This window comes from Salvia hispanica, chromosome 3 (assembly GCF_023119035.1).
Source record: "Salvia hispanica cultivar TCC Black 2014 chromosome 3, UniMelb_Shisp_WGS_1.0, whole genome shotgun sequence".
Taxonomy (NCBI): Eukaryota; Viridiplantae; Streptophyta; class Magnoliopsida; order Lamiales; family Lamiaceae; genus Salvia; species Salvia hispanica.
In genome coordinates this window covers 6,923,099-6,937,028 of record NC_062967.1, presented here as the reverse complement: position 1 = coordinate 6,937,028, position 13,930 = coordinate 6,923,099, and the positions used below count along the sequence as shown (strand labels likewise).

Sequence of the window (13,930 nt, the reverse complement as noted above, 5' to 3'; positions counted from 1 at the left end):
CGGATTTGGGCCGCAAGTCCCCTCCACGTCATCATTCCCTCAAATTAGGGGTTCCGGGGCCATGCCACAACTCATCTAACACCGCAGGCCACAACTCGGGCCCAACTCAGGCCACAACTATTCATCTGCACTATTCACAACATATTTTAATCGTAAAATAGAATACGTTGAACAATTAAAACCGAGAAAATTCATTGTTCAGTCGGAAAATAGAAAATTACAACATTGAAATTTAAAAATTCGAAAAAAAAAATTTAAAACATAAGTCAATTGCGGTTCCAAATTTCTTCAATTAGATCCGCTTGGAGGCGTGTGTGTTGATCTTCTTGGCGCATTGCCGCTGAACGGGCCATGACATTGCGCACGTCGGGAGGAACACCTTGCACGGTCGGATCGGTGACAGTGTAGCTACTGCTGGTGCTGACGAGCGGATCGTCGCTCCAGTCAGTGGCGTTGTCTCCCTCGTCCTCAACGATCATGTTATGCATTATGATACATGCATACATGATATCGGCGATTAGCGGACGGTGCCAACCACGGGCCGGTCCCTTCACTATAGCCCAACGTGATTGGAGAACTCCAAATGCGCGCTCCACATCTTTCCGAGAAATATTACTACAAATCTAGGACGGAGGGAGTATTTTAGAAAAGCAGTGAACATAAGACTGAAAAAATTTCAACACACATGTACAAAATTAAATTTTTTTTGCCTTGCAATAGCAGTAAGTGCATTAGAAGTGTGAAATAAAATAGTCATAAAAGAATGGTTTCAAGTTTCAACTTTCTATTGGGAATCTTGGGCCCGGAATGTTTGATGCTTATTCAGGATGTTGTTACAAAATTTAAATTAATATGTAGAAATAACAATATTTACTGGGTCAATAGCTTTTTATGTACACATGAATAACCCAATTATTTTTATATGTTAATGAATTTTTTTTTCACGTGTCTAATTTACATACTCCCATTCTGGTCATTTCGGAGTTAAATTGGAAGGGAGACGAAATTTGAGGAATTAAATTTAAAAAAATAGTACGACAAATTGTCAAAACTAAAATATTCAAATATTATCCAATATCTAAAGTATTAAGTATTTGGTTTGAGAAATTTAAATCCATAAGCACGAGTTAAATATGCATAAATACATAAATTTAAAAGACATGAGAAGAATAAATAAATAGGAGTACTGATTAGTAATTTCGGCCTCTAATAAAAATCGAACCCAAATACTTAACTGTTCATCTTTTATTCAATAGAATTATGCATTTATATAATTATATTATTATATATGCCTGCATATTTAAAATTTCTCAAGTTAAATCCAATATTTACAACACATAATCTCACACCTTACATAACAGAGTAAATTTTAAGTTTAGTTAATGAAAGAGGGCTTTTCACCTTAGAGTAATATTTAACCTAAAATAGCTAAAGAGAAAGAAGGTCTACATGAAAATGAAATCTTATTTAAGTGTAAAACATATTTTTACTTATATCAAAAATTTATTAAATATAACTTGATTTTGTTTCTATATAAATGTATAAATTTCAAATCAACTAAAAATTTAGTTCAATTTATATTTGTTTTTAAAAATAGGTCAAAATAAAACAAGTATTGAATTAATTCAAAAAATACCATTCAGATTCTAAATGATACAATACTTAAATAACTCATATAGTTATAAAATAAAATAAATTATTTTGTCATAATTGAAAACCAAATCTTATTACGATTTTCTACTAAAAATAACTAAAGAATAAAAACAATACTACTCCATAGCTTAAGTTCAAAAGCAAAACAAGAATTAATGCCATATTTATTTTTGAGATACTTATAATAATAATAATTTCATATTAAAAAAATCTATGAATCCTACTTTTAGGAATTAAAGTTGGAGTTAACGCTAGTAATGGAAATAAAATATTCACATGGATGTATTGTATCAAATGGATAAAGCTTAAATCAGCCTGCAAAGAGTCAAACCCACTCAATGTGTGCATAACTGCGTGAAACTCCAGCACACGTATAAATAGCAATAGTAAGACAGTTCGAAAATTGAAGGCTTACAAAAATGGGGATCGATAAAGATGCAGTAATCGAGCACAGAGCGTATGCTAGGGTGGGTTTGTTGGGCAATCCCAGCGACGTCTACTACGGGCGCACCATATCATTCACCCTCGCCAACTTCTGGGCTTCCGTCAAACTCCAGCCTTCCGATCATTTGATGATCCTTCCTCACCCCGCACATGATCTAGTTCAATTCGACTCTCTCCCTCACTTGGTTCATCTCTATCCTTCCCTTTTTCATCTTCTGTGTTTGATCTGGGAATGCGTGTGCTTTAATTGAGTTTGGGTGTTGGGGGTTCTTCATATTGTGCCAAATTTGTTCGATTTTGTTTTAATTTCGCTGATAGTTTAAGTTGAATTTAAAATTTAGATGGATGTAAATGACATTTAGATCTGATGTGATAGTTTATTTTATTTTAGGATGCTTTTGCTGTAGTAGATCTGAGTCCTTGATTGAAATTTGGATAAGTTGGGCTAGATTCTAATCTATTTGTGTTAGCTATAATTAAGATCTTGAAACGATGTTTTTGATGCAATGCTGTAAGTTTCTTTGTGTAATTGTGTGGACGGATGATGGTTTCATTGAACTCTGTTAGAATGGGGGATGATGGTTTCATTCAACTTTGGTCTTATGAGTGTTCTGTTTGTGTAGGTTAATCGGCTCTCTACCGATGGTTACTATGGAGGAGTGCGTCTGCTGATGGCGATCTGTAAAATCTTTCACAATTATTGCAAGGAAAACAACATAAGTTTACATGAGGGGAATTTTAAGTTGTCTTATGATACCAACATACCTCGCCAGGTATTGCGTATGATCTTCCTCGTACGTACTTGTTGTGAACAATCCAGTTTCTCTAGAACCGTAGAATGTGATTTGGACGTCTTGATTTATGGTTCGCCGTGTCATTTATAGAATAAGCATGTTATGAAAAGCTAAAGTCCTGTATCTTCTTCATGGAATCATGCTCTTTCTCTCCATGACACGATCTGAGCAGAATATTGATCTTTCGCATCTTCCGTGCTAACCTAGAAATGACATAAAGTAGGAGTATAGTCAATTCGCACTCTCGTTTTTGGCTTAGGAGATTCAGTAGGCAGTCTGATGTAGGATTCAGGATATCATGCGATCTTGGAACATAACTGTATGTTTTCCTGTAAATGTACGAAATTAACTGTAGTTTAACTAATACATAGTATTACATTCACATATGCCATTGTATATTATTTTCGATACATATGCGCTCAGCTATATATTTTGTTTTGAATTGTATCAGACTGGGCTTTCTGGTTCTAGTGCTATTGTATGTGCTGCTCTTAGCTGCCTACTTGACTTCTATAAAGTCAGGCATCTGATAAAAGTGGAAGTCCGGCCAAACCTTATCCTTAACGCAGAGAAAGAACTTGGTATCGTTGCTGGACTTCAGGATAGGGTAGCCCAGGTCTATGGAGGCCTTGTCTACATGGTATGCATTTATATCGATGTATCTCTATTAGCCTCAGAGTGAAATTTTGTCTTTATCCACCCCTTAATGAATTTCCTTGTCATTCTTTGTTTCGGGTGGATTAGGATTTTGACAAGAAACTCATGGACGATTTAGGACATGGGAACTATACGCCCATGGATCTGAATCTTCTACCACCGCTCTACCTCATCTATGCAGAGAACCCAAGCGACTCTGGGAAGGTAATAATCTTATGATAGGATGCCACTCTGTCTTGCTTTCTCATTCAAAATAGATAAAACTCAGGAGCAAGTTTTCAAGTAAAGGTCTCATCTGCTGTTTAAAAGAACAGATAGTACTTAGTATTCTTCAAATGCGACTCGGTTTGTTTGCATACATCTAATCAATTACTTATATGTCCATGGTCTGATGATTTATCTATGTGTGCGTATGGCGTTTGGGTCGTATGTAGAATATTTCAATCATATAAGGTGATGAAACTCATATGATATTATACAACAGGTTCACAGCACAGTCAGACAAAGGTGGTTAAATGGTGATGAGTTTATCATATCATCGATGAAGAAGGTTGCAGATATTGCATTAGAAGGAAGGACCGCATTGATTGAAAAGGACCATGCTGAACTCGCAACCCTCATGAACCGTAACTTTGATTTGCGAAGGTAAGGCGAACGAAAGCTTCACCCTTATGATCTATATACTGAAGTTATGTGCGTGTACACACACACACTCACACTCACACTCACACATATCCATGCTAGCATGTGGGATTTGGAAAGTAGTGCTAATTCAAGTTGGTGTTCTGCTCAGAGAAATGTTTGGCGACGAAGCTCTTGGGGCTATGAACATAGAGATGGTTGAAATCGCAAGGCGAGTAGGTGCTGCGTCAAAGTTTACAGGCAGTGGAGGTGCTGTCGTTGTGTTCTGCCCTGAAGGCTCTTCACAAGCAAGCCTTTTGGAGGATGCATGCAAGAAAATTGGTTTCGCCTTCCAACCACTTGAAGTTAAGCCATCTATGCTAACTCAAGAAGATCTTGAAACTATGTCATCGAAATGAATTACACATGTAACCTATATTCCCTTTGCTTTTTTGTCTATACTTGTTTGGCATGTCTGGTTTTGTCTGGTTTCCACTTCATTTAGATGAGATGATCGTTCCAAGATATGTCTGAGGTTTTATGCAATCTTGTTAAGACTATACCTAGTTTTTCAACTGTATTCTTCACCACAATAATCTTTGTAACTACCGTTTATTATATACAAATCACAATCCTTTTATTATGCAACTTGCAGTTGCGGAAGAATGAGATCTTACTAAAAATGAAATATTATCTTATTATGATGTACTTGAGTTCTTAAAGAAATGACATTGTTATTCTTTTTGGCTAAAAACTGAAATGTGAATGCGTGCACCTCACAAATTTATAACTTATTCCAGGAAAAATGAGAAGGGGATAGTCCACAGAATTGAAGAAAATGGCTCCAATAAAGATGTCTAAAAATACACAAATTAATAGGACATGTAGATGCTTATAAACACCATATATTTACAATCAAAACAAAGTAAGAGAATAAAAATTGAAATAGTAACATGGTCAACAAATTACTCAGAAAAATCACATGAAGATTAGATCATTGCTTGCTAGTTTCATCTTACAACATCTAACATCTAGCCACCTTAATCTAGGAACAAACCTGCATACAAAGCGCAGAAGCTTCGTATGAACACCCAAATCCTCCACTGGACCACCACGCCACCACCCATTCCAGCTCCAATACTTGAAGATAGACATCAAGCAAAGCCAAAAACCAGAAATGTCATCAATGATTTTACATTCTTGTTGCTCGAAGATCAACAACCCTGACACCGTGAATCCTAGTTTATACAGCTAAGAAGTGACTCTACAACTCAACCGATTCAAAACTAACCTCATTGCACTACCACTCAAGCTAAAATACATATTGCATATCGCAGCCATTGTACAGTTTGCCCTAATTGCTAGTACTTTTTTGTTTCAATCAGAATAAAAAATCAAAATATTCGACTTAAATATTGCTAAAGATGCCTACTTTGATCATCACCTAATGCAGCCATGAGCTCCTGTGGAGAAGGATCCCAAATCGGTAGGTCTATTAGCTGCTGCCTTACAATTCCCTCTTTTGCACTGCACAATACTTGGGCTATATCACACATATTCGATACATTCACTATTATTGCTTCTTGCTCTTTAACCTGAAAATACCCAAAATTGACCTAATTAAAAAAAATTAGAAGCTTCCAGAAACAAATTGTGGAGATGCTGATGAAGCTCCGGCGAGTACCTGAGAGAGAAGATCATCGACGAGTCTCCGTCGATAGAAATCCGCCGCGGAAGGCTCGCTGGAGCTTGAAGCCCCATCAGAAGACGTCGAGGGATGCAGCTCATGACGCTCCATCAATTGCGCAGAAGCGTTCTGCTCCATTGCCGTCAACGTGTTCGACAAAAGTTCCCACCGGCTGATCTCTTCCAAGTACCTGTCCCTCAACTTCAGCAGGGCCCTCTTTTGCCGCAAGAGGCGGTGGTTCTGCTCCGAAGCCGGAGGGGCGGCGACGATGGGTTCGAGGCGGGGGCGCTTCTTGCGCTTGTAGACGAAGCCGTCGTCGTTTATGAGCTCCCAGTCGTCGGGATTGTCGTAGCTGGCTTCAGTGGCCATAGCTACAAGAGGAAAATTTCGGTTCGTAAATGCAGGGGAATTCAATGGATTCAATTTCCTACAAAAATATTCAAAAGATGGCAAATTATTTGAGCGCCAAACCTTGAAACATCAATTTAATTTGAGGTGTCGATCCTCATTTCGCCCCTATTTTTATTCAAAATCATGGTTCGGCCCCTCTAAAATAGGAATTTGTAGAATGAGACGCATCAAATTATTAATGAGCTGTGGTCTGTGGAGGACTACATATCGTTTTGCATTGAATTTACCTTTCTAATTAAATAATTAATAGTAGATTAGTAGTAGTAATTTTAATAGAGCGTTTTTGTTGTGAAACAAATTTAACGGACCGGAACGATCGGTCATAAATTTTTGAATTTTGCTGTTTTGCACCACAAAATTGGCATTTCGGTGTAACCACCAACTGGCTAGACCGGTCCATAATTCTTTTATGTTCAGTTTTTTCATTTATATTTTGTTCTATTAACTTTTTCTCTAGTATTACTCTCTTCGTCCTATACAAATAAATTATTTAGGGATAACACGAGTTTTAATATGTAATTAATAAAATAAGAGAAAATGAGAAAAAAATAGTAGAAATAGTGTATTAATTATTCTGTGGAGAGAGTATTATTTTTCTTTTTTCAAAATGTTGATTATAATGGAGTAATTATTTTTATAAATCACGTCAGCACATGAATTGAGATATACTAGTATGAAGTGGTTGTATTAACGAAATTGGGCCTTCTCATTTATGGCAAGCTGTGGAAGCCGCAGTCATCGGATCCGACAAATTTCCGGTCAATATACGCCTCACGATCCAATGATTTGCAGCTTCGGTATAGTGAACGCCGTCCCAGCTTATAACCGACGAAGCATTCCGACAAGAATCTGCGTATACTTCCCTTCCATCCACGTTTCCTCTGTTCCCGCACCAAACATCATACCCGACCCCATGATAGCCGCAGCATATATCGAAAGGCTTCCCAAATCCTGCAACATTCCATCTTTTAATTAGACCACGTTGTTATTGTGCATGATTCAACAATTCCAACAAATATAATCACCTTGTTTGTTAACTTGGCTGATCAAATCATACTTGGCAGCATACATATCAACATACACTACAGCTGCATCAGCCAACTCCGCTCTCACCTTCACGACTTCATCCCTGAGTTGTTTATTAAACTGCTTGCAAATCTCATTTTGATATTTCACACATCCGATCTCGTCTAGATACCCCGGCGCCGGATCTTTGACTTTTGTCGTTGCCGCCGCCAAACAACCGATTGGTCCCGTGTTGTGTATCCAAAAGGTCCTCGCCCCTCTCACATACAGAGCCTACAAATACCAACCAAATTATACCATAAGCATGACGGATAAATTTATGAGAGGATTAAGTAAGTGAACAGCTTACTTTCACTTGAGTGATGAACTGGCTCACTATTTTGGGCAGCGCTTCTAGTTGGAGACGCAGGCTCATTGTTCGTATACCAAAAGCGATGTCGTTTTGGCCTATGTCGAGTGTGAAGAGAGCTTTGGAGATGTCCTCATCAGGTTTTGGTACTCTTTGTTTTATGCATTCATCCTTGGCTTGATTGTAGGCATAAGCTGCCCTGTCTCTAAACTGTGTGAAATGCTCGATTTGAATGTCGAGAGAGAAAGGGCTGATGCCGTTGGCAGTCCATGACTCGTTGGGGCGCTGAATGGTTGCACCTCCCGTTGCGAAGTTTGCACCATGTTTGTAGTTCGATCCGATTGAGTCAAGATATGGGCTTAGGTATGGTATTCCCAGCTCCTCAGCTTCAAAAGAAAAAAAAAAAAAAAAAAAAAAAAAAAAAGAAGGAATTATTGAATATTAATTGAGAATGTTTTAATTAATTTTTCACTACCGATGAAGTCAATGATGAGGCGGCCGTCAGAGGCTCTTCCGGCCGGGCGGTGGAAGTAGGTGATGCCGGAAGGTGGCCCCGGCGGATAAAATGCTGCTGCTATTCCTCCGGTGTCTGAATTGGAGTCACCAAAGTTGTAGATTGCAGTGTAGTTGCAAGGTGCCAAATTGGTTATCTCATTGCCATTTGTTATCATAAAAGATGAGAAAAAATATAAAACCAAATACATCTCCATTGATCTATGTAATAAGTATTTTGATGGTGTTACACGTCTCCAAGTAAAATGAGTCTCCTATAAATATAAAATATGCGTTGAATCATAATTCCACAATCAATATTCTACAATGTGCTGAATTACTATTATTCTTAATTATCATACACTATGTTTATGTTTATGTTTATTTTTATTTTTGTTATATGTGAAATTAATAGTATTAACTAAATATTAAAAATTATATTATTAAAATTCATAGAATTATGTTGCTTAAAAATTAAAATTAACCTAATTTAAGTTACTAAAAATTACATCATAGAAGATAAATTTTAATGATCAAATCTGTTAGTGTGCGATGAAACTTAATCAACGCCACTACATGTTGGGCTGTGACCCTTCGTACAACAACCCTCTGCTATACTATGGATCCGACCGCTACTAGCTGAACAATAGATTCCTCGGCCAGAATCGAAGGCTAGACGTGTGGATCTATTTAAACCAGATCACATGAAGGTCGAATTTCTCTATTTGAATAGGCAGTAAAAAAACATAATAATGTGAACCAGCGGCCCATAATAAAAATATATTTCTATGAATATATTTTAATGCAAATATGTCTAGTAGGCCAAGCCTCACTCATTTTTCCTTTTTAATAAAATTAACAAAATTGTCCATCCTTTTTAGGGAAATAATGAGACTCATATTGAGATCAAGTGCATACCATATCTTATCTTATTTTAGAAGTCTCCTATAAATATGAGATTCATCATTTTAATTTGTTACTCAGTGAAATACAAAAATGCTATCCAATCCATTACTAACAGTAACAGTAGGCCAGTGATTATATAATAATAAACTGATACTCCAATTGAAATTAGGTCTCTTGGAAAGTCAAGAAGCTATCTTCTCTTGTACCCTTATTTCAGGAGTAGTTTATTGTAATTATTGAATCATGCTACTTTGATCATATTGTTGTCCACTATTACTATACTGGTACTGTTATTCATGATACGCTACTAAATCAAATTCATGTACTTAGTGACCTAGCTACTCATTAGCCAAGCCACTTAAGTAGAGTAGTATTTCAATGAACAACTTCATTGATTAGTTAGTTGGATAAATAGATACTCACTAAGAATCATAGTTGCAATTGCCACTACAAAAATGCATCAATGACTGAAATAATGGTAAGATTATGTGGAAGGTAAGGTGGAAAATTAATCATGGGTTAGCGGTGGGGTTAGAGCAAGTGGTTCCTCTTTATTATAGTATTATATTGCGCTTATATGATAATTTTATAATGGGAAAAGCTAGATGACCACATTATGGACAATCATAATGTGGTTTAATAACAAAAAAAACCGGTTTATTTGTTACTTCCGGTTTAGTAACAACTTAAGTTACTCTTCTGTCCTTTGTACTAAAAATGCAGCCCCTTCTTTCTCTCCCTTGAGTGGCGCCTAATTTTTAGTTTGTCCCTCTCTCCCATTTCCTTGTTTATTCAGTTTTCCCCCATTTCCTTCTCCCCAAAATTGCAACAACCCATAATTATTTATATATTCCCAACTAACTATCGATATTTATTCCCAGTGAAAAAATAATTCTACATAATTTATTTTTTTGCATAATAGTCTTTAATTTAGTTCTGTCCTTAGAATATAATTTTATGACTAGCGTATACTTAGTCTATAATTTATTTATACTAGTATTTACCACTAGCATATTAAGTAAATATCATTACTTTTTAAATTAATTATGATAGTATTTAATTTTGAAATAATTTAACTTTATTTAGAAGTATATATTTTAAACTAAATTTTGGTGAGGTATAAATCATTAATGCAGTAACAATAAAATCCTTTGTATTAACCTATGAAAAATAATAAAAAATAATTAAGTATTTTCTTTATTGAAATGTGAATTAGATAATAAGATAATGATAAATGATATACTACATATTTTATGTGGGCTCCTTATGTGAGCATTAAAACAAGTGGTGCAAAAAAAACAAACAAAAACGGGGTTTATATATGATTTTAAAATAAAAAATAAAAAAAACGAAAATCGGCCGATCCTTTTGGGCCCCTCCCCGGGGCCCCCACCCAAACGGGGGTAGGTCGGGTGCGTTTCCCCCCAGCGGCCAAACGTCCGGGGAGGCCCCGCCGATCCCTTTTTCGGATTTTCCCCCGTTCTGATGGGTTGGTAGCCGTCGGCGGCCCCGAAGAAACGGCTAGCCCCTTAACCCCACCATTGCGGATGCTAAAGGTTTTAAACATAACATTACTCATAAGATAATATAGTTATAAGGATTAAAGTATTTTTCTTTTTTTATTTTTTTTTTTTTATTTATTTATTATTTTTATTTAGTTTGTACTTTTTTCACTAACTCTCCAAAAATATATTATTTAATATTTTTTTTAAAAATTTTTTTTACTTTTAGAGATAAGTTTTTTTTTATGGGAAGGACATATTAAATTATCTTTTCCTTAAGTATATTTACGGGGGGTCAATTTTACATTTGTGATTTTTAAAATTACTTTATAATTAAATAGTTGGATGCAAATGATTATCCACAATTTAAATTTTTTAATATTATAAGGTAGGGTATCGATTAATTGTAATTTTTATTTTCAAGAAAACATATATAGATAAGGAAATCATTTAATAAAAATCAAATAGTTGGAAAATGTAACTAATAACTTGGTAATATAAATGTGGTTGATTTTATAATTAATAATTTTAAGAACTAATACTTATAAAATAGTTGGATGTGAATGACTATTTTTAATGTATTATTATTAACTAATAAACATATAGTATAAAAATAAATTCCGTGATTTTAGCTCAAATAATGGACCAAATAAGGGTTTTTTTCATTGAACCTTTTTTCCTATAAAAGAAATACTTAACGTAGAATTTATATCCTATAATATGGATTCAGTTTTTTCAATAAAATCATATTTATTTCCTTCTCTGGGATTCAATTTTTATTCCAGAAAAGCAACACAACTAAAAGTGTTAAATTTATAATAAGTAAAAAAACTTAAAATATTAAAAAAAGAATTTATTATTCTTATTCTCAACTTATTCGTTCATCAAAGCATATGTATGTATATACGTGTAGTTGTGTAAATACAAAAAAAATAAAATTATCAAATTTTTTAATATAAAAAACTAAATTATAACTTTTTTTTTCTTAACCTCTTCCCATTTGGAACATATATCATTCGATAAAATTGGTATACTGTATTAAACTTAAAATTAGTTAAGTGAATAATTATAATTAAAGATAGTAAATGGATCAATTAGAAAAAAATTATGAAAAAGAAAAAAAAAAGAAGGAACCGGGGGAGAAAGATAAGGTGGAATATAAATTTTTTTATTCAATTTTCCAATACTAGCTATTAAAGGTTAAGAGTCCGTAATTAATGTATAATTTGAATTCAAATTTTTAAAAATTCCCAGCTCTCTTTCTTAAATATTTGGGGGGAGAAAATAAACAAAGGTTATATAAGTAATCTTAACTAATCCACTAACTATTTATCTTTAAATGCACTTAAATTTACCAATATGTTCTTAGTGGTTAACCATAATGTGGTTGTTTTGCATCCCCCTTTTTATAGCTACTTAAGAGTGGCAGTCAAGGAAAGTTAATGCTAATTTCTACCAAATTTTAAAATGAAATAATATTTTGTATTATTGAAAATGAGAGTATTATACCCGTTCACAACCCGCACCACATTTCTCCTCCAGTCCGCAGCATATCTCTTCTTTCTTTCTTTTTCACGTAACTTTTAATTGTTGAAACTATTGTAATTCAATTTATTGTACTGACTAAGTCGACTATTAAAGCAAAAACGCTCAACTAATCGCATCAATTTTTAATTGTACTGACTAAGTCAACTAATCGCATCAAAGGTTTGAGGATTCCTCATTTAGTTTTCACCTTTATTGTAAAAAAAAAAGAGAATACTATTTCTAAATTATTGGACTTGTTGTAGAAAAGAAGCTTATACTATTAAATATAGCTCGAGTGCTATTTAAATCAAGTACGTTAATGTTACAAAGTGATACATACTTAAGTTCAAACAAATTAAATATAAAAGAATTACTCCATAATTTACATATATAAATATGTTTGTGATATTTCAATGCTTTGACTTCCCAGTTTCTCAATACTATACTGTATTTTAAATTATGAAACAAAAACATTGCCGACCATATTAAGATGAGTATGAATTACTCTTCCGTCCGATTTAAGTCTCATTTCTTGATGGCCAAATTTTAAGAAAAGTGAGTGGAAAAAGTTAATGGAATATGAGTTACTTATATATATTAGTTTTAAATGAAATGTGAGTGAATGAGTTAGTGGAATAGATCCTATTAACATTTATGGTAAAGTGACCGAGACTTCTATTTGAGATGATAAAATAAAAACGGGCTTATTCCGGACGGAGGAGTACTACATTTCAATCAGATTACAAACTTGTTCGTCTCTGTATATATGGAGTAGTTGTTTAGGTATTGAAATTCATTGACCGTAAGATATTTGTACCTAACTACCTAATTCAAGAAAAGTGGACCATCCAACTTGTTTAATTAGGCTTAAGCAAAGAGTAGCAATAAGCCAATAATAATCATCTATTGCCATTTAATATAAATCAGAATCATATTTTGATAATTTTGGTTTTATATTTCTCGCTTTTATCGAAATAAGTATAACGAATAATAGAGTTTCGTTTTTATCGAGAGGATAACGAATAAAATCCGAAGATTTCAGTCCCCTAAATAAACAATCCGTTAAATAGCACTAAAATACCCCATTTCTCCAATCAAATCTATTGCATGACATGTGACAAAATTGTATACCTTCGTTAATGAAAATGTAATAGAGATTAACCATAGCAGATCCACAAAAAAAACATTAGAGTACTAGTATATGCTATTTTTTGTTAGGGAAGATAATACATATTTTCATCCCAAAAGAAAACCTTCAATCCTTTATCTCTTTTATTACTAACATTTCAATCATTTTTTTAAATCTATATCCTTTTTATTTTATCAATTTTGATTTAACTAGGCTGCTCACAACTGAAACTATTTTTTTTTAGGGGAATGTAGTAAAAAAAAATAAATTGTAATGAAGTAGAGTAAAATTCTAGTAATTGACAACTTTAAAATCTGAATGGATAAAACTGTGAAGTTCACAATTATCACACAACAATAGAATTTGTGAAGTTGTATGAATGTGACCACTAATTAATTAAACAATCAGTATTGTATTATTTCATTAAAATATATAAATATATAATACGCATGTAACTTAACCTTTTTCTATAAAATAATTTCAAATAAATCAGAACATCTAAGTCACACATATAAATGAACGTCAAATACAGTATAAAATAAATATGCAAAAACCAGATTAATGAAAAGTGAAAACAGAATTCCAAAGGTGGAACATAAAAAAAAAACCCTGGAAAAGAGTTGGGGTGTTTCGTTAGAAAGAAACTGGCTGGGAATATGGTGAGTTCGGTATACACCACCGTCCTCTTTTCCCCTTACCAGTATCCATTAAAATAATTATAACCTTCTGAGA

The 13,930-nt window shown here is 33.9% G+C and overlaps 3 protein-coding genes across 6 annotated transcripts; 1 reads left to right on the top strand and 2 right to left on the bottom strand.

The window, feature by feature from the left end:
• Nucleotides 1-2,043: 2,043 nt before the first annotated feature.
• On the top strand, nt 2,044-4,812 carry LOC125210806 (glucuronokinase 1-like). 2 transcript variants are annotated; one of them, XM_048110400.1, is made up of 6 exons: nt 2,044-2,282; nt 2,721-2,891; nt 3,343-3,531; nt 3,636-3,752; nt 4,033-4,193; nt 4,342-4,812. In XM_048110400.1, exons 1-6 carry the CDS (start codon nt 2,073-2,075, stop codon nt 4,586-4,588), a joined length of 1,095 nt encoding a protein of 364 aa, XP_047966357.1. In that variant the 5' UTR covers nt 2,044-2,072; the 3' UTR covers nt 4,589-4,812. The 2 variants fall into 2 exon arrangements, with proteins under 2 accessions (XP_047966357.1, XP_047966358.1); XM_048110401.1 differs by having other exon boundaries at nt 2,045-2,282; nt 2,721-2,870.
• A 322-nt stretch (nt 4,813-5,134) lies between these two features.
• LOC125215755 lies at nt 5,135-6,624 on the bottom strand. 3 transcript variants are annotated; one of them, XM_048117290.1, is made up of 4 exons: nt 6,328-6,624; nt 5,854-6,227; nt 5,614-5,696; nt 5,135-5,309 (listed from the first exon to the last, which is right to left on the bottom strand). In XM_048117290.1, exons 1-4 carry the CDS (start codon nt 6,335-6,337, stop codon nt 5,210-5,212), a joined length of 567 nt encoding a protein of 188 aa, XP_047973247.1. In that variant the 5' UTR covers nt 6,338-6,624; the 3' UTR covers nt 5,135-5,209. The 3 variants fall into 3 exon arrangements, with proteins under 3 accessions (XP_047973247.1, XP_047973246.1, XP_047973248.1); XM_048117289.1 differs by having other exon boundaries at nt 5,614-5,764; nt 6,328-6,601; XM_048117291.1 differs by having other exon boundaries at nt 5,602-5,764; nt 6,328-6,599.
• Nucleotides 6,625-6,881: 257 nt separating this feature from the next.
• On the bottom strand, nt 6,882-8,368 carry LOC125216303 (GDSL esterase/lipase At5g14450). The gene is made up of 4 exons (XM_048117984.1): nt 8,118-8,368; nt 7,643-8,028; nt 7,293-7,566; nt 6,882-7,218 (listed from the first exon to the last, which is right to left on the bottom strand). Exons 1-4 carry the CDS (start codon nt 8,350-8,352, stop codon nt 6,974-6,976), a joined length of 1,140 nt encoding a protein of 379 aa, XP_047973941.1. The 5' UTR covers nt 8,353-8,368; the 3' UTR covers nt 6,882-6,973.
• Between the last annotated feature and the right edge of the window lie 5,562 nt (nt 8,369-13,930).